General features: G+C 47.1%; 1 protein-coding gene across 9 annotated transcripts in view; it reads right to left on the reverse strand.

The window, feature by feature from the left end:
• Positions 1–2482: 2482 nt before the first annotated feature.
• Positions 2483–20000, reverse strand: part of LOC134454168 (eukaryotic translation initiation factor 4 gamma 1-like) — a 49886-nt gene continuing 32368 nt past the window's right edge. For 8 of the 9 annotated variants that reach the window (XM_063204989.1, XM_063204986.1, XM_063204992.1 and 5 more), the window contains 17 exons: positions 19860–20000; positions 19326–19562; positions 17274–17378; positions 15993–16082; positions 15396–15593; positions 14389–14503; positions 14061–14157; positions 13420–13775; positions 12542–12660; positions 9148–9320; positions 8739–8864; positions 7692–7773; positions 7423–7521; positions 6545–6682; positions 4989–5070; positions 4213–4353; positions 2483–3901 (listed from right to left, as the gene is read on the reverse strand). The exon at positions 19860–20000 is cut by the window's right edge and continues 6 nt beyond it. In XM_063204989.1, the coding sequence (XP_063061059.1) occupies positions 3720–3901; positions 4213–4353; positions 4989–5070; positions 6545–6682; positions 7423–7521; positions 7692–7773; positions 8739–8864; positions 9148–9320; positions 12542–12660; positions 13420–13775; positions 14061–14157; positions 14389–14503; positions 15396–15593; positions 15993–16082; positions 17274–17378; positions 19326–19562; positions 19860–20000 (2481 nt within the window). In that variant the 3' untranslated portion in view covers positions 2483–3719. The remainder of the gene's footprint in view (positions 3902–4212; positions 4354–4988; positions 5071–6544; positions 6683–7422; positions 7522–7691; positions 7774–8738; positions 8865–9147; positions 9321–12541; positions 12661–13419; positions 13776–14060; positions 14158–14388; positions 14504–15395; positions 15594–15992; positions 16083–17273; positions 17379–19325; positions 19563–19859) is intronic. The other variant, XM_063204991.1, reaches the window with a different exon arrangement.

Below are 20000 nucleotides of genomic sequence, written 5' to 3' on the forward strand. Positions count from 1 at the left end.
TGATAAGATACTATTATTACACTCACACCCACACCCTCTTCCCGCATCCAGCAGCAGTTACACAACCCCTACTACTGGCCACCTGTGGTAGTGCAGCACTGATCCTCCACTAGGACAACCTACTGTCTTGACTCCCGTAGGCATATATTATTATGGATGTCTGTCTATCATCAAATAATATACTATAATATCCATAAAACTACTTAATATAGCATACTATATGATACTAATATAGCCTACCTAATATCGCATAATATACAGGTATACCATACTTACCTCTCCCTACACCACCTCCATCCATGGCTGAAGTGCCCATGCGCAGCGCAAGCCATCAAACCCAACACTGATCCAGGGATTGTAACCAATACCCTGCACATAGTTCTAAGTCAAATCATCAACTAAGTGAGCTCTGAATCAGCTTATTGAAAGAGTTCTCAAGACAGGTGCACACACTGCTAGTCACCGGGGCGGCAATATTCTGTCGCCTCTGATAATGGGTCCATATGTGACATTCCGTCCTCTTCTTCTGCTTGGAAGTGGCCTCGTGATACGAGGCAAGACTTCACTGATGATATATGTTGTATTCAATATCTCAGAAAAGCGTAATTTATAGGCAATTTTCCCATTTGTAATCAGGATGTTGAATGGGAAAATGTTCCCCAAAAGTTTTGCCTAGGCTGACAGTGGGAAAACTTAAGTGCTTTCTCCACAGAGCTGGGGCATCAGTGAAGGTCAAACCACAGGTTGAGGACAAGAGGTTAGATAATGAGATAATGAGAAATGTACCAAGATGCGGTATTGATGACTTAGTCTGCCGTGGCAGTTAGAGTTTTAAATCTAATACTTCTCTTAATTTGAAATGATGACGTGTCTATGTAATAAACAGGTTCTGAACACAGACAGCCGTGTCCTAATGGTAACTTAATGAACACTCGCATGGAGAAACATCGCCACCTGCAGGCCATAGAACATTGCTCTGCTTTAGAAGCCAGTCTCACAAATATGTAATTTAGAGGTCTAAAACATACTTGTCACAATGGAGTTTTTGAATTTTATCCACATGCCGTGTTCAAAAACAGCAGCTGGCCAACGCTCAGTCATTACTGGTGGAGAACACAGAGCAGATGTAGCAGCACTGCCCAACAAAGGCAAAGCACAGTAACTAACTACATCTAATCAACACAAAAACTGAGAAATATGCATGAATTGGCATGACTTTGGATATTGTGGCTGCTGCACATTTGACATCACAGTGCTGTCCCATGCAAAGACAAATTCCAAAATTAAAACTGAAAAATACCTTCACAGTATTAGTATTTGGTTGGATATTCTAGTTTCAGCAGATTTGACATAGCAATAGGGCTTGAACGTCCCGCCCCTTAGTTCCGCATTTCACAGGACCTTAGCTGACCATCTAATAGCATGGTAAATACGAGTAAATACCGTCTGATTCCAGTCTTTACATGTGCTGGGCAACAAATATGCAGCTGATCATTTTAATATCGCCATTGGATGCCATCATGCTACATGCTAACATTTTCCGCCAAAAAACGCAGTGAGGTCCCATGAAATCACAGGATGTGACCTCACTTTCAAGCCCTATATCTCCAAGACGGCACACATTAGGACCATAAGCCTTTGTCACAAGGTAAAGAAGGGGTTACAAAAAGCATTTTCAGTCTAAACTGAATTTTGATAGATATGCAAAGCAACTCTGTGTGTGTATACCAATCATGTACCAAAACTTGTGTCCTTACTAGGGGTGTAACGATATCGAACCGAACAGACGTATCGTACCGAAAAGACCTGTACCGAATCAAACAGTGCTGTACCGAGTACCGAAAGGTTGAGTAAAAGGCTACTCTATTCATGTTTTTACATTATGCTGCTACTACATGCAGAGTCTCTTGCAGAACCCAGAGAGAGAATGCAAGGAAAGAACAGGTGTAGAGACTTGGTCTTTGTGAAACCTTGAGGAGAAAGTACTATTTCTTACACTGATGAAATCTCCAACCCAAAGTAGCCGGTTGAATGTACTTATTTTTTCTTCGTTTGTATTTTGACGATATTTTGGTGAAATTTACAATGTGCTGAGGAAGAAAATGGTTTTCTATTTTGTTCCCATATATTGTACCGAAAATGTATCGAACCGTGACCCTAAAACTGAGGTACGTACCGAACCGTGATTTTTGTGTACCGTTACACCCCTAGTCCTTACCCTGGTCCTTACACCTCTGTGACAACTTGAGTAAAGTCAATTTAATATCGATCTTTAAATTAATGTGATACCTTGCCTTGTGGCATGAGGACATTAGTCTGTCGATAAGTTGTTTATTTTCCCCCAAATACATCATGTTTGTGAACATTTGAAATGCAAAGACATGACACACAGACAAATTAACAGGACACACGCACACAGACATGTATCATGCACACAGACACAACGTGTGCACACGCACACACACACACACCAGGAGTCCGGTTACTTTTTTAACTGCAATGTTATTTATTGTCTCGTCCAGTTCAGAGCTGTGTGAAGAAGCCTTTAGATTTCTCTTCATTAAATACTTCCAAAAAGAAAAGCAAAAACAAAAAAGAAAAAAAACAAAACAAAACAAATTATTTACAAAAATGTGATTCTTTTTTTTTTTTAATCAATAAATTGGGTGTATGTACCACCCCCTCGGCTGCAGAAGAGAGGGAGAGAGAGAGAGAGAGAAAGGGAGGAGGAGGGAGAGAGAGAGAGGAAGGGAAAGAGAGAAGGATAGGGATTAATGACTGTGGGGAGGGGGGGTTAAGCGCTTTCAGAAGAAAAGCAACTTGTCTCTTCTCAGACGAGTGTGTGTGTTTCTCCTTCACACACACTAAAATGCATACACACTCAGGTGAAGCCCAGCGGTATTTCAGAAAAAGGATTTCAAGTGTGAAGAAAAGAAAATGCTCCTCCGCACAACACTCCTTTTTTCCCGCATCCTCCTCTCCTCTCTTTCGTCCCAGAGGAGGGGGAGAGAGAGAGGGATGAGGGCCGTGGCTGGGCCAAGCTGGGTCCACCTCAGCAGACAGGGGTCAGAGTTCTGGGGTCAGAGTTCAAGGTCCTGTTGGCCACACCCACCCCCTGTCACGCAGCCAACAGGGAGTGAGCTGGAGCCAATCACAGCGCCCCAAAAGCTGTCCTCATTTGCATACTCCTCCTCCCACGTAGGGACCAGGAAGAGCACAGAGTGAAACTCGACAGATCTGTCACACACACGCACACACGCAGACACACACACTCCCGCTCACACGCACTCCCTGTTACACACACACAAACGCACACGCACAGATAATCCCATCCAAACGATTTCTGAAAAATAGATTTGAGCAGCATCGCTTTCAAACACACACACTTCGGTCACCATGGACACGCAATCAATCGAGTCCCTATGGCAACGGGACATTGAGGAGAGAGGGATAGAGATAAAGAAGAGGAGGAGGGAAAAAAGAAAAAAAAACTAAATTAGAAGAGAAAAAAGTCTATATTCCCAGAATTCACGGCAGTCGCTCCCGCTCTCCCAGTAAAGACACTTTGCTGTATTCTCAAGGCAGCTTCAGAAGCACATTCAACACAAACTAGCCCCGCGGCACCGCAACGCTCTCCTCTCCTCTCATCTCTTCTTCCGCTCGCTTCGCTTCACTCCTCCGTCCATCCGTCCATATTGCCGGAGGGGCGGGCCCAGGTTCTAGCTGTTATCCGACTCGTCCTCGGCCTCGCGGAGCCAGGTGAAGAAGGCGGTGACGGATTTGAGCGCGACGCCCTTGCCCACCTGCTCGGCCACGTCCTTACTGCTCTCCCACCTGTAGAAGGCCTCCTCCTTCACCACGTCCTCGTCGTACAGAACGTCGAAGAACATCCGCAGGACATCTGCCACACACACACACACACACACACACACACACACACACACACACACACGGTTAATGCCTCCTCCTTCACAACAACCTCACTGTACAGCATGTCGAAGAACATTCGCAGGACATCTACAACACACACGGACTCACAAACACACACACACACACATATACACACGGTTAATGCCTCCTCCTTCACAACCACCTCATCATAGAGAACATCCTCAGGACACACACACACACACAGTTAATGCCTCCTCCTTCACAACGTTCTCCTCAAAGACCATCCTCATGTCACACACACACACACACGCAGCTACGTACTGGGCGGCTGTTCCAGCTGGACCATGAGGCTCTGCAGGGCGTAGAGGGCCTGCAGCTCCTTCTCCTCGTCCTTCAGGTAGCGCTGCAGCAGCACGGCCCTCTGGATAACCTGCTCCGTGTCCACCTTGTACGGCTTCTCACCTGCGCCCACACGGACAGAGTCAAAGGTGACTTTACATGGCTTATAACATTTCTGGGTGCTAATGGATCAATATTGTTATTGTGGGGCCTGCCGTGGCTCTAACGGTAGGGCACTCAACTGCTATGCCGGCGACCCGGGTTAGATTCAGACCCGGGTCCTTTGCCGGACCATCCCCATCACTCTCTCCCACATGTTTCCTGTCAAAATCTCTCACTGTCCTGTCATGAATATACTGATTTAAAGTTATTGTACACCGCATTCCACATTATTACGCAAATGACATTTTTCGTTGTTTCCCCAAATAATCAATAGAAATGACAGTCATAATTTTCAAGTCATCAGCCATTAGAGTACAGTTTTGTAGTGTTGTGAGCCAAATTTCTTTTTTTATTTAATAATGTGGAATGTGGTGTAGACCCTCATATATTGTTATTTATAGACCTCATTATTATTAGCATTTCTAGTCAAACAGAGAACCATGCTGTACATAATCTCAAACCCATTGAGTCATTCATTCTGACACCTTCAGGGTACAAAAGTAGTGTGTGTGTGTGTGTGTGTGTGTGTGTGTGTGTGTGTGTGTGTGTGTGTGTGTGTGTGTGCGTGTGCGTGTGCGAGAGAGAGAGAAACTCACAGATGACGGCAGCTTGACACACGGCGATCATGAGCGCTCTGACGAAGGCGTTGGATGCCACCTGCTTCTCGTCCAGGTTAGCCTGCAGGACACACACACAATTTAATAACCACATAACAAACGCACACCTCCAGGGAGTCTAGAATGTACTAAATGTCGGAGTGTCTCTCTCTCTCACTCACACACACACACACACCCCCACAATGACCCGGGTCCGTGATACGCTGATCGTCACACACACATACCCTCTCTGCCTGCCTAGCAGGGCTTAACACTAACACACGCCAGGTAGCCAAATGCGGGTGAAAGTCGGCGTTGGCTAGTAGATACCGAAGGTTCACTAGCCATTCTGGCGGGTCCATCACTATTCTAAATGATGAGGCACCGCATTTTGTAGTTTTTTCCCTCGGACCGTCTTTGCTACAAACGCAATGCAATGCGATTTCGCGAGCCTACAATACCCATGAAGCACCTGTGTCACGTGTCACCTGTGTCTCACGCACGAGAGGAATATGATAGAGCTAGTCTTGCGAATATGAGTGGCAGCAGCAAGCTACCGGCACATCAGCGCGCGTTTGAAAATGTCACTGAAAACCTTCACGTGAAAATAAAGTAGCGAAGTTCATCTCAACTGACCTGTTTTGGGATCTGTCATTAGTAGGCCTACAATGCATAGTAGTAGTGGACATTAAAATGACCAAGGAGAGAGGAGAACACCTCAGTCTTGTGAAAGTCTTGAGACTAATTAGCGCAGTGAAGGACACATGCGGCATTAATAATGTTCGGTTTAAATCATTTTCTGATTTGCCTGTATGTCTTCATACCTTAATATTCCTCCATGTTTCTTGTGCCGTTGTTCCCGACTGTCAAACGGGGCTTAAACAACGCGCAGTCGTAGCCTTCCAGACAGTAGGCTACAAAATCATGTCCCATGTCCCTTCGCATGTGCCCATCTTGCCTTGCGTCTGTTTATATTTTAAACAACTCAATATTAAACGGAATGAAAGGAAGTCGTAGCTCCTTCCGTAGTTACCGGCCGCATATGTGTGTGCCTTCTTGTAGATAGCCTACTTTTATGAGAAAATATTCCAGAAGAGGTGTTATTCCACATCCATGACCGAGGACATGCGAAGCTTGGCAATGACTTTGCACTATCTACTTTGCGCATCGAAAGTGCCCTTCAGATCAAAGACGGAAATATTTTGCTCTCATGTAGCTTACATTTGTGCCCATCCACAACACTGTGCTTGGTGTTTCTGCACGGCTATGCCATTCCTCAGATAAATTAATCTGTTCTTATAGCATGCATGCATGCATGGACCAGTTAACAACAATTCTAGTTATTAGGCCCTATATTATATTATATTATATTATATTATATTATATTATATTATGTTATATTACATTATTACAGCCTATTATATAATTCATTAAAGCTGCTATGATGGTTAAGAAAATTATGGCTAGTGAAAAGGCCCAATGGCTAGTGAGTCAGGAAAACCACTAGCCAAAATGGCTGGTAAGCGAAAAAGTTAGTGTAAAGCACTGCTGCCTACCTCGACCCAGTCGGTGATGCGCTGGTTGTCTGGTTTGTCCTGCAGGAGGCGCTCCAGCTCCTCTCGCAGCTTCTGGGGACTCAGAGGCCCCGCCTCCTTCTCCTTCACCGGCCCCGCCCCCAGCGTGTACTCCACAGCCTGGGAGACAGAAACACATGCAAGACATAGACACATGCAAAAACATTATCTTTCTGTATGAAAGACGACACATAATGGCACAAATTAAAAAAAGCAACATGGTACATAACGGCACAAATAGAGCAGAAGCGACTTAAGTGCGAGGGGAAGTAATTGACTTTGTATGGAGTAGCTGGCGACAGAAGAGGTAAACGCCATCTGGGCGACTAGAGGCACTTTGAGTGACTTGGGCGACACTTTGTGTACTAGTTGAACATCAGTGAATATTATGTAAATGAACTATGCTGCGGTTCGGCGACAGCCGTTTCAGTCAATTGGAATGTCGGGATGCTTGCATTCTGCCTTTCACTGGCGTACTCTCACTTTTTCACTGGCATACTCACACACCCACGCACTGACGCGCACACACACATTCACACTTTCCTACACGATACCTTGTGAAGCGACCTTGGGTGAATTGAAAGGTGCTATATTAAACGAAAGTATTATTATCATTACTCTGTCGCTTCCATCGCTCTTGCTATGGACATTCTCCAGCGATTTTAAAAAATCTAGGTCGCCTCTGATGTGGGTTAAGAGTGTGCAATGCATGCATGTCTGTAGGGGATTGCAAGCGTCTGCATAAAGTCTGACCTTCTCAACAACATAAGTGTTTGTGCGCATACGTGCGTGAGAGTGAGTGAGTTTATGTGTATGAGTGTAAAAGCGTCTGCGGGCTGTGTGTGTCTGTGACCTCTGACCTTCTCGGTGACGAACTTGTTGACGTCCTCATCCTCAGGCAGGAAGTCCCTCCAGTTGAGGCCGCCCTCCAGCCACAGACCCGAGATCTTCTTGTGGCTCTACAGAGACACAGACACAGGTTTATGTCCAAAATGAATGACATCAGCAATATTGGAGCAGCATTCAGTCATTGCATTCATCATAGCTTACACGACAGTCTCTCTCTCGCACACTTACATACCTACACACCTATACACACACCTACACACACATACACACGTGTGCTTACCATGCCCTTGCTGAGCACGCTGAGTATCTGGGCGAGCAGCACTCCTGCTTTCCCCATCGGCTGCAGCGGTTTGGCCACTTCCCTGCACGGAGAAAGAAACGCACGCGTTCGTTAATACACACACCTCCCTACAAGGGACACAAATACACACACTACGTTTCAGACGTTGTACACACTAAGATCACGTTTCAGTTTGGTTGCACTACTACTTATTTTTTGGGTAGCAACAACTGTGTAAAGCATGTAATAAAAGATTTGCTGACATTGACCGCAATTCCTACTGTGATTTGGCATTTAACTTGTTTTCCCTAAAGAGTGTGCCCATGGGTATGCCTCCCTCCATCAGTGTGGGTGTGGTGATGAGTGTGTGTGTGTGTGTGTGTGTGTGTGTGTGTGTGTGTGTGTGTGTGTGTGTGTGTGTGTGTGTGTGTGTGTGTGTGTGTGTGTGTGTGTGTGTGTGTGTGTGTGGTGTGTGTGTGTGTATGCACGTTACCTAAAGAGTGTGCCCATGGGTATGATTCCCTCCTGTAACGTGGGTGTGATGAGAAAGGGTGGTGTGCGTGTGTGTTACCATAAGAGTGTGCCCATGGGGATGCCTCCCTCCTATAGCATGGGGGATGATGAGGGTGTGTGTGTGTGTGTGTGTGTGTGTGTGTGTGTGTGTGTGCCCATGGGTATGCCTCGTTCCTGCAGCATGGGGGTGATAAGGGTGTGTGTGTGTGTGTGTGTGTGTGTGTGTGTGTGTGTGTGTGTGTGTGTGTTACCTAAAGAGTGTGCCCATGGGGATGCCTCCCTCCTATAGCATGGGGGATGATGAGGGTGTGTGTGTGTGTGTGTGTGTGTGTGTGTGTGTGTGTGTGTGTGTGTGTGTGTGTGCCCATGGGTATGCCTCGTTCCTGCAGCATGGGGGTGATAAGGGTGTGTGTGTGTGTGTGTGTGTGTGTGTGTGTGTGTGTGTGTGTGTGTGTATATGTGTGTGTGTGTGTGTGTGTGTGTGTGTGTGTGTGTGTGTGTGTGTGTGTGTGTGTGTGTGTGTGTGTGTGGTACCTAAAGAGTGTGCCCATGGGAATGCCTCCCTCCTGCAGCATGGGGGTGATGAGTTCTCCCAGGTAGAGCCAGATGTGGGGAATGTCTATTTCCATGTCCTCAGCCACCTCCAGGATCTCATTCACACTACACACACACGCACGCACAATTAGCCTTTGCAGAAATAAAACCGTAGAAACAGACAACAAAGTAACATTGTGACACTAACACACAGAGACACTAACAGACCAAGACCTCCAATGACGCACACACACGCACGCACGCACGCACACACACGCGCAAACAAACACGCACACCTTGTAGGACTGCATTGTGCCCAAGGTGCCAGCTTTGACCAGTTGGTCTTTCTCTTTCCGTCTCGCTTGCACGCGCAACCACACACACACACACACAGCTGCGTGCTGCTCACCCCTTGTAGTACTGCGTGGTGCTGAGTGTCCCTGCCTTGACCAGCTGGTGCAGTAGTCCTCCCATGGATTCCCGTGCCTTGGAGCTCCTCTCCAGAGTGGCCTCGATGCCCGTGCGGACAAACACATTCAGCACACTATCGCACTGCAGCTCCGACACACACTGCAGGGCCTCCTACACACACACACACACACACACACAGGTAAGAAAACAAGGTGATGTGCGCGACTCAGTTCAGATATAAGCAATGGGACTCCCCCAATACAGCATTGCCAACACTCATTTGGTCTGTGTGTCTCAAGGTTTGTGCATGTTTGTGTGTGTGTGTGTGTGTGTGTACCTTAACAGGGTTCATACACTTTTTCACCAATTTTTTTCCATGACTTTTCCATGACTTTTCCAAAACCTTTTTCTGAATTTCCAGGACCGAAAAACCAATGACCAATCGCGCGCGGGGGGTGGGGGCGTATTAGGCTAGGCCTATATTACAGGCTATATTACGTAGCCTATATTATAAATATGTAATTACTCTGTATATATTTATACTATAGACTATGGCATATCATATTATATATATTACATAGCCTATATTACAAATATGTAAAAAATAAACGTATTCATACTACAGGTTATCTTTTACTACAAGCTATAAGCAACCATTATACTTCATGTTGTATTACATTAATTCTGCTATTATTCACCCATTGTTATAATTCGCTTGTCTAATGTACAGTCAGAAATGAAAATGAATAGGCCTAGGCCAGCCTATAGCAAATTAGGTCGTGAAATCATCATGAAGACACATTTGTATCAACATGCTCTCTATGGAGATGGATAAATGCTCATCCTGCCCAAGTAGGAAATCATAGGCCTGCCTACTACACCTGCCTAAGCACAACAGTCCAAAGCTCCTGTAAGAATGATAATGTTGTCATTTGTTGTGGTCGTTGCTGGAGCAAAAAAAAAAAAGAGAGACTGCACTGTTCGTGGCATAGTTCTAGTCTGACGCCCACTCAAGGAGATGCTTGGGTGAGTTTCATTTTGTGTTACAACGATCTGACCGATTTGAAAACAAAGCCACAGATGACTTTTTCAAACTCTAGTCACGCTGCCGTTTATACCGTATTTCAAAACAGGCGCGTCATGCAGACATTGGTAGCCTAATCGTTTGGCTCGCGGTCAGCTGCACATAGACTACTGTACGGATTTCATGTAATCTTTCAGCACACTGGACAAGTTCACTCGCAGGCAGCAGGTGCATTGCTTATCAATATCAAAATCTCGGGGCTTACCGAAAGCATAAAGGTTCGCTTGGTGCCCTATCTGGCAAATTAAACCAAGACCAAACAGGTCTTAGGATTGTTTCCTTTTGGCATTAGCTACGTTTCAGTGGAACCGCTAAATATTTTAAAACGCGTTTAACTGCTAACCTGTTAGTAGCTGAGGAGGTAACCGCCTGCTGTATCTTGCCCTTCAGGCGGCTAACAAGTGCCGCTGCTTCGCCCATATAATATCGGACGGACACATCACAACTTTCGTCCTCTCCAGCCATTGTTGATCATCTTTTCAGAAAGTTAAGCCGCGCATTGTTGAAGTAACACTTCGCGACATGCTGTAATATCGTACAGAACCACATTTCTTTTTTAGGATTAGAGCTCACCTCTCACCACCACGCACACACTACATCTAGCTCGCGCGTTACGAGGCGGGTTGCCAGGTGTGACTGATTTCTAGCGCCAAAAACGCTTGAAACCCGCCTGGAGCCATTACAACTAGGGATGTGCACGAATATTCGAAGGTTCGAATATTCGTTTTCCTTTCGAATTTAGAATAGTCCTGTCGAATAAAAAAATCCAGCCAGTAAAAAAAAATCTGTGTTTGCCTCCCTTGCAGTGTTAAGTGACAAATGAAAAGTAGGCTACTGCAGGGCTACATTAAATTAACCTAGTAGCTCCCCTGTATTCTAATTTCTCTGGTAGGTCTAGATACGATGCTCATCTTTCATTTCCAACACGTAAGGCGAGTGTGTCTGAAAGCGTTCCGCCCCCCGCCGACACGACACACACAGCCAGGGAGAAGCCACGCATCTCGTGCATTTCAGGAATGGGCATTGGGCATTCATAAATAAATCGCTGACACTGTAAATCTGCTATTGGTGATGGTTTTTTAAACATGGACTGTCATCTGTAACTGTTCGGGAATAATGTCACATCAATTTGCGTCTGATTTGACCAGCGTAAACTTCTGCAAGGTAAGCTACTTGTAGCTGTTAGCCAACATCAGTGTCAACAATGGCAGGTTATTTCAATACAGGTATCTCTAAAACGCTAATAATGATAAGCTAACAAACGAAGTAAGCTAGCTGAGTACTCTTAGCTGAGGCGATTTTATTTGGCTCACTACACTATAATCTGCAACTATTTGGGGGTCGTTTCATATGGCGTTGCTTCGGATTTGTGAAACAAACTTTGTAAAAGCCACCCCTGTAGCCGTGTGAATCGGGATACTGTCTGTCAACAATGTCAATTGCTAACTAGTTCTAATGCAGCCCAACTAGCGAACAACTGTTCAGTGGGGTTTACTTTGCCGTGCCATGAGAATGGAAGGGAATGATAGCCTAAATATTTCTCGTCACGGACGCACAGACCTCTTCCAGTGAACGTGCTGCTGGACGTTCAGAGGTGTACACTCGACAGCATTTTCTAGCTATTGCTCCCCCCTGGTGCTGTAGATGGAAGGCCACTGTAAATAAGTATTGAACTCTTTATGATACGTCGGCGGAATTAAGGCTACATGTTTCAAGGGATGACGGTGGGAGTCCCTCAGTCAGCAAACGCACGTCTTTTTTTTTTTTTTTTTTCGAATTTCGAATAACATTCGAATAGTGGCCATCGAATTTCGAATAGTGTTTTTGGCAGAAATGCACATCCCTAATCACAACATGCGTTATTTGAAACCCACTCAATTTGGCAACACATGGTTAGGCAGACGCAGCTGCACTAGACAACATTTCCACGAGAACTCGGACATTTAGATTTTATTACGCCGTGGCATCAACTTCATAAAGATAATTGATTAAACACTGGATGGATTTCCATGACTTTTCCAAAACTTTTGACCAAAAATACGTTTTCCATAACTTTTCCAGGCCTGGAAATTTGAATTTTCAAATTCCATAACTTTTCCAGGTTTTTCATGACCGTACGAACCCTGCTTAAGAACATTAATATTCAAGTACTGCTCAAGTGTGTGTGTGTGTGTGCGTGTGTGTGTGCGTGTGCGTGTGCGTGTGCGTAGCTTAAGGTCGTTAATTTGCAAGTGCAAGTGTGTAGCTTAAGGTTGTTAATTTGACAGTGTGTGTATGTTAGTATTCCTCAATGAAGTCGTGCGCGTACCTTAAGGTCATTAATATGCAAGTACTCCTCGATGATGGCGTTGGATTTCTTCTCGAGTTCCTCTTCGCTGAGAGCAGCTTTGGCAGGGGGAGGGGGTGTGGGGGCCGTCTCCCGCTTCACTAAAACACGAAAGAAACCCACAACACTTTAGTTCATCTGCACACACACGCAACTTTCACGCAACACACTGTCATCAAACTCTTTGAGCTGCCAAAGTTCTATCTTAGAACGTCGCACACGACAAGGAAATCTTTCCCGACAATCGCTTGCGATGGTCCTGGGGGGTAACGTTCCACCGATTGTCGTAAGGGGGGTTTTCAGCAGAGAATCGGGCCGATAATTGTGTAGTTTGAGCCCGGCTTAAGGAGATACCGTAACATCTCTGGAAATAAGCTCATTTGACACCTCTCCTTGGAGTTGAGTTAAGAGCTATTTTCTGAGTCTGGCCATGAAAGTTCTACCTCCAAGCTAGCAATTAGCGGCTAGCTGGTCCCATAAGATTCAATGGTAGTCTGGTGATGTTACTTCTAGTTCAAAGCCAGCAACGGCTGGAAGAGCAGGAGAAAAGTAAAACTTAATCATTTAGCTCCAGGATAAAATGAGCTCATTTCCAGGGATGGTACAGTAGTGCTCTAAGCCTGAATTGCTGTATGTAGCTTTGTAGACAAGATAGCCAGGCAAGTTAGGAGCGTTAATACTGCCGCACGCACGCGCACGCACGCACGCACACACAGCTATGTACCCTTGTCTCACACACACACACACTTCTCTTGGCTGAGGACAAATGACGTCCCCACACACACACCCCCTTGCTGAGGGCATTATATCCGTCGAGACAGTCATGCACGCAGACGCACATACAAACACACACAGCATACCGCTGTCCTTGCTGACGGCGCGTTCCCGGCTGCCGCGTTCCCGGCTGCCGCGTTCCCGGCTGCCGCGTTCTCGGCTGCCGCGTTCCGACTGGAGGCTTCCGCTGGCTACGCGCCGCATGCCCTCGGTCGGCCTCTGCTCGCGCTCGCGGCTGAAGCTGCCCTTGCCCATGGCTGCGCCACCGCGGTGCCGGTCCTCTCGACTCCGCTCGTCTCCCCGCCGACGGTCCTCTCTGCTCCGGTCGTCGCGTCGGCGGTCCCGGTCAGCTCCTCCGCGCTCGTCCCGGCGGTCGTAGCGCTCTCCGCCGCGATCCAGGCGCTCGAACCGCTCGCCGCCCCTCTCCCGACTGGAGCTGTTCCTGAGAGGGACAGGGGAGGAGGGACAAAGTCAGGAGTGTGCGCGTGTGCGTGCGTGCGCGTGTGTTCACCACCCCCCTCCCAACTAGATCTGTTCCTGAGGGGAAAGAGAGGGGATTCTCCGGGAAGAGTGAAAAAATATGTCACTGTGTGTGAATCACCGCCGTTTGGCTCGTCTGTCGGTGTCAGGAGTGAGTGTGCGTGTGTGTGTGTGCGTGCGTGAATGTAACTTCTGTGGGCCTTTTCTGTCTGTGTCAGGTGAGTGTGTGTGTGTGTGTGTGTCTTACCTCTGTGGGGCTCTTCTGTCGCTGTCAGGTGCTGAGGATGACGGCTGCTGTAGCGCTGAGAAGCGATTTAGTGTACTGGTACGAGACGTGTCTTGAACTGCAACACACACACATACAGACACAAACCTGTGAGTCAGGTGCAATGACTAATGTCCATACAAATGTTACACTTCGTATTCCTTCCACACACAATCACACACTCAAATCATTACTGGAGGTGCGTACTGTATGTGGCCTTGGCTCACACACACACACACACTCTCGTAACCAGGGCCTTGAGGAACGGCTTAGCCCCCCCCTACACACACACCACACACTCGTGGCGTACCAGGTTCTTGTGGCTTGGCTCCGGTTCCTCCGCTGCTGCCTTTGCCCCAGCTGCCCCACATGCCCTTCCCTCCTGGGGCCAAGAGCGTCGTGTTCAGGTCCAGAGCACCAGTCTGCTAACGCACGCGCAAGAAATAAAAACAATAAAGTTAGGACACAAAGACAACCAAATCACACAATATCGATCAACTCAATGGCATTACATTAAGTTACTGGCAATTTTATCCACAATTACGCTCCATCATGGGTAAGGGCAATGCGCACGTACGCAGAGAGAGAGAGAGAGAGAGAGAGAGAGAGAGAGAGAGAGAGAGAGAGAGAGAGAGAGAGAGAGAGAGAGAGAGAGAGAGAGGGAGAGAGGGAGAGGGAGAGGGAGAGGGAGAAAGAGAGAGGGAGAGGGAGAGAGAGAGAGAGAGGGAGAGAGCGAGCATGCGGGTGAGAGAGCGAGAGAGTGCATGCGGGCGAGAGAGCGAGAGTGCGCGAGAGAGAGACAGAGAGTGACAGAGAGAGAGAGAGAGAGAGAGACAGAAAGAGACAGACAGAGACAAAGACAGAGACAAAGACAGAGAGGGGGACAGAGACAAAGTCAGAGACAGACAGAGAGGGGGACAGAGTGCATGCATGTGAGAGAGCGAGAAAGTGCATGCGGGCGAGAGAGAGACAGGGAGAGAGGGAGAAAATGAGCGAGTGCACACGTGCGCGAGAGAGAGAGAGAGAGAGAGAGAGAGAGAGAGAGAGAGAGAGAGAGAGAGAGAGAGAGAGAGAGAGAAAGACAGAGACACAGAAAGAGACAGAGAGAGTGCATGCAGGTGAGAGAGCGAGAGTGCATGCGGGCGAGCGAGCGAGAGCGCACGATAGACATAGAGTAAGACACAGAGAGAGAGAGAGAGAGAGAGAGAGAGAGAGAGAGAGAGAGAGAGAGAGAGAGAGAGAGAGACAAAGAGAGAGAGACAAAGAGAGAGAGAGAGAGAGAGAAAGAGACAGAGACAGAGAGAAGCGTGCATGTACCTTGGTGATCTTGGTGAGGCGTGAGGGGTCGATGGAGCGGTTCTTGGTGGAGATGGGCACGGTGTTCCAGCCCTCGTCGGGTGCCTGGTTGTTGGGTCGCTGCCCGCCGGAGTGGCCTGTGTGTCCGCCCCCCCGGCCCCCCCGGCCCACTGGGCCCCCCACCTCCTTCTTGTTCATCAACTGCTGCTGCACCTTCACCTGGTGGTGACCATATTAATAATAATAATAAAATTACCCGAGACAGACAGACACACACATACACACACTCCTGTTGATGCTAATAATATAAAATAATATCTGATGGTATTGGTATGACAAAAACGGTATTCGTACCCAAGATTCGCCGACTCCTCCTCAAACAAAATTTCAAAACGTTTCCAAGACTGACTTTTCTATGACTATTAGTAGAATTTTAGGGGTAAATATGAATGCCTACGACTATGCCATTGGTATTTAACAATAGCTGAGTTAACAAGCTCATGAAATCGCATGAATTTCCCACAACCTAATTTGAATTGCACAATTCCATGATTTTTCTTGGTCTGGAAGTTACATTTCCAATTCCCATGAGCAAGTGGTCAGCTGAGAGAAACCCACCTGCTCTCGTGCCTCCTCCAGCTCGGCCTCCTTGTGGATCTCCTTTATAGTCTTAGGACCCTGGTCACCACGCCTGGGCACCCAGTTGCACTGAGGGAGGAGAGGAGAAGAGTGGAGACGGGAGAAGAGAAGAGGAGGAGAGGAGAGGAAAGGAGAGGAGGAGAGGAGGAGAAGAGAGGAAAGGAGATGAGGAGAAGAGAGGAGAGGGGAGAATAGAGCAGGAGAAGAGGAGGAGAGGAAATGAGAGGAGGATAGGAGAGGGGAGAGGAGAAGAGGAGAAGGGGAGAAGTGAAGGAGAAGAGGATGGGAGGAGAAGAGGAAAAGGGAGGAAAGGAGAGGTGGAGAAGAGAGGAGAGGAAAATGAGAGAAGAGGAGAGGAGAATAGAGAAGGAGAAGAGGAGGAGAGGAGAATAGAGAAGGAGAAGAGGAGGAGAGGAAAGGAAAGGAGAGGAGAAACGAGACGGGAGGTGTAGAGGGGAGGAGAAGAGGAAAGGGGGAGAGGAAAGACGAGGAGAGTAATTGAAGTCAGACGTGTTCATTCATTGCAACATGCATACGAACTAGCCACTCCCCCACCCCCCCACCCCTCCTCTCTCCCCCCCTCCCTTCCTCTCCCTCTCCACTCCTCCTCCAATCTCCCTTCTTCCTTGGAATCCTCCCTGTTTCCCTTTCTCAACGTAATTTCAGAGAAACGAAACTGGCAACTTGCCCTTTCCAGTCAACAACTCTCTCTCTCTCTCTCTCTGCATATGTGTTTAATCTGTGAGAGAACAGATATGCCTGGTTAAACTGTAACACTTGAAGATTACATCAACTATTCCACGTCTTTACAAAGAGCCCAGACAGACACACACAGACACACACAGACACACACAGACACACAGAGACACACACAGACACACACAGACACACACACACACACACACACACACACACACACACACACACACACACACACACACACACAGACACACACACACACACACACACACACACAGCAAACTGCCTCCGCCAACAGTCCCACCACAGCCCCGGGTCAGCTGAGCTGTGATTTGATGTTGGGGGGTGAGCGACAGGTGTCTCAGCCTATGGCACAGCGTGCTTCTGCTTTAGGAAGCACCCTGCATTAAAGAGCTGAGCTGCTCTAAGCCTCGGTTCAGCCCCACTCAGGCCAGGGCTGAAGACCAGAGTGGGGGTCTATGAGGCTTTACACACGCATGCACGCACACACACACACACTGCAGGGCTTAAGACAAGAGTGTTTGTGTGTGTGTGTCTTACCCGTCGGAGGTCCAGGACGTCTTGCAGCATGAAGCGGATACGTGATGAGGTCTTCCTCTCCTTGATCACCTTCTCCATCTGGGTGAAATACTGATCCATGCGGGGCTAAATACAGACAGACACAGACACGGCAGTTTGTCAACGTGTACACTTATACAGCAACACACTTCATTACAACACACACTATAACTGTAACACTATCCAAGAACTGAAGGATGGCCATATACTTCTAAAACACACAGTCCTGTCCTCTGCTCACTAACCCACCCACACCCTTTTCTGAGGGTACCATTCTCGTCGAAACTACAGAAAAAGTTTTTTTTTTTTTTTTTTAAACATTTACGCCTACACCCTGACTTGGTATGCATTTTACGCCCAGTCTTAGCCAGAAGGCTCGAGTCCCACTGGTGCAATTGGTAGGGGTGTAAATAATACCGTATTGGCCCGAATATAAGACGTGGTTTTTGTTCTAAAAATAGTACTCTAAAAAGGGGGGTCGTCTTATTTCCGCGCGCTAGAGAAAAAAGTTTTTAAAAAAAATTATTATTATTTTTTTTTAAACTTAACCTGAATTCGGCCATTAGCCTATGCTTCACAACAATGCCACAAAACTGAATAATGGATGGGTTAAGAGATTGTTTTGTCCATATCAAATTTGCAGATGCTTGTTTCGTTATGACAGTTGCACCGCACGTCTATCAACTGTCAATGTCAACGCGATGCGGACGACAGTGCAAGGGGAAAAACACAAGTCAATCGCGGCTTGTTGCTCTGCTTTTATTTGTGTTTGGTTTTACAGTCTCATCAGGAAAGCTTTGGTCGTTCTCTCTGGTCAGCCGATAACGCCACTAGAACTAAAGAAATGAAGGGTGATTTGACAAACAACCTGTAGGCTAAGTTTTGGATGCTGTCATAAGCCAATCAATGGTCATCTGTGTGTGCGCGACAAAGCGACGATATGCCTCGCAACGATGCAACAACACAGAATAATGGTTAGGGCAAGAGATTGTCTTGTTCATATAAAATCACTAGGAGTTTTACCCTTGGTACGAAATGAATATCAATCGGACTTTTAATGTCAACGTGGTCCTGATAGGCAGCGCATGGGTTTCAAGTGCAATGCGTCAATCTGCCTTTGGCCACGTTCGGTTTCTACAGTCCAACGGAAAACTTTGGATGAATAAAATGAACGGTGATTTGGCGAGACGGCTGCTGGTTAGATATTGCTGTCAACGAAGCATTTCGCAAAATCTGTGCATTGCACAATAGATTGCCTATCTCTACTGGACTGGTTGCCTGCCTGGCTGGCGCAGACTCTGAATGTAGGCTATGTTGCGTCGCACTTTAAACAGGCGGGCACAGACGGCTGTAGCCTATTACGGTGCCTATTGGCACTTGACAGGTGAAGTGAGTAAAGAAAGGAAAAGGATATGAGTAGCCATCTGTGGTCTTATATCATGGAAATTCCATGAAAATTATATTGTGAAATTTGTTCTTTGTAAAAAGCCTCAGATTTTCCAACAAATTAAAAACTGCATTTTGAGAAAAGTTTCAAATGTGAAACAAAATTAAGTCTTCAAAAAACTTTTTCCCCCAAAACATGAGCCTGAAAATGGGGGGTCGTCTTATAATCAGGATCGTCTTATATTCGGGCTAATACGGTAATCAAAATGAATTGATGCATCAATCCTACGGCCGACAATTTAATGGAATCGTATCTAAAATACTCGAATAGCTGGACCCTGTCCAACGCCCCTTGCTCCATAACATAATAGAATCGTGGGGAATTCTTAAGTATTGAAAATAATCAAATCCCTGCTTTAAGATATCGATACCGCATCGTATCATCATGGCTGTGATTTACCCCCCTAGGAATTGGCGTAACAATCTAGTTGGTCTTAAGAGACTGAGTTACGACTGACTTCTCTCTAAGATCAGTTGGTGCAACCCGTCCCAGGTGTTTGCCTATAGTGGTAGAGTAGTCTGCATAGGCACCAACACACAACACACGAGCACAAACCCTCTCCTCCTCCTCCTGCTGCTGCTGCTTACCTTGGCCTTCTCGAAGTCCAGGTCCTTGCCGATGGTGGACAGCAGTCTGCAGAGGCACTCCAGGCTCTCCTCGTCGTGGTTCTTGAGCAGCTTGACGATGCAGTCGTGCATGATGGGCTCCGTCAGCATCTTGAGCTTGAACAGCTCGCCGATGAATTTGATGTTGCCCAGCGAGCGGCGCCGCGCCGCGTCCTTGGCCTCCTCCAGCTCCTCGCGCAGACGCTGCTTCTCCTCCTCCTACACAAAGTCAGCAGGACGCACACAGGAAGTCAGGCGCATGCACACAGGAAGTCGGCGCACAGGGACAGATATAGAATTCGAGAGTGACGTCAGAACTTGAGGTCCCGTGAACGCGGAGGATAAGGTGTATCGAATTGTATCACAGGCTTCACATATGTTGTGTCTTGATATTTTTATGCACTTTTTGGTACTACTAAATGTAGTTCCTAAAACAGCATTATATGTAACTCAGCGCATATAATGAAAACATAAACATACGTGTGCGCGTACACACACACATAAGCAGGAGCATACCACGGCGGAGGCGTCGAGCTCCTTCTGCTTCCTCTCGAAGATCTCGTCGTCGTCCTTGTCCTTCTCGAACTCCTTCTGACAGCGGTTCAGCAGCAGCTTGCGGAAGTTCACCGTCACTGACGGCTTATCCGCCATGGGCAC

The sequence above is a fragment of the Engraulis encrasicolus genome, chromosome 8 (genome assembly GCF_034702125.1).
Source record: "Engraulis encrasicolus isolate BLACKSEA-1 chromosome 8, IST_EnEncr_1.0, whole genome shotgun sequence".
In the NCBI taxonomy this organism is placed as follows: Eukaryota; Metazoa; Chordata; class Actinopteri; order Clupeiformes; family Engraulidae; genus Engraulis; species Engraulis encrasicolus.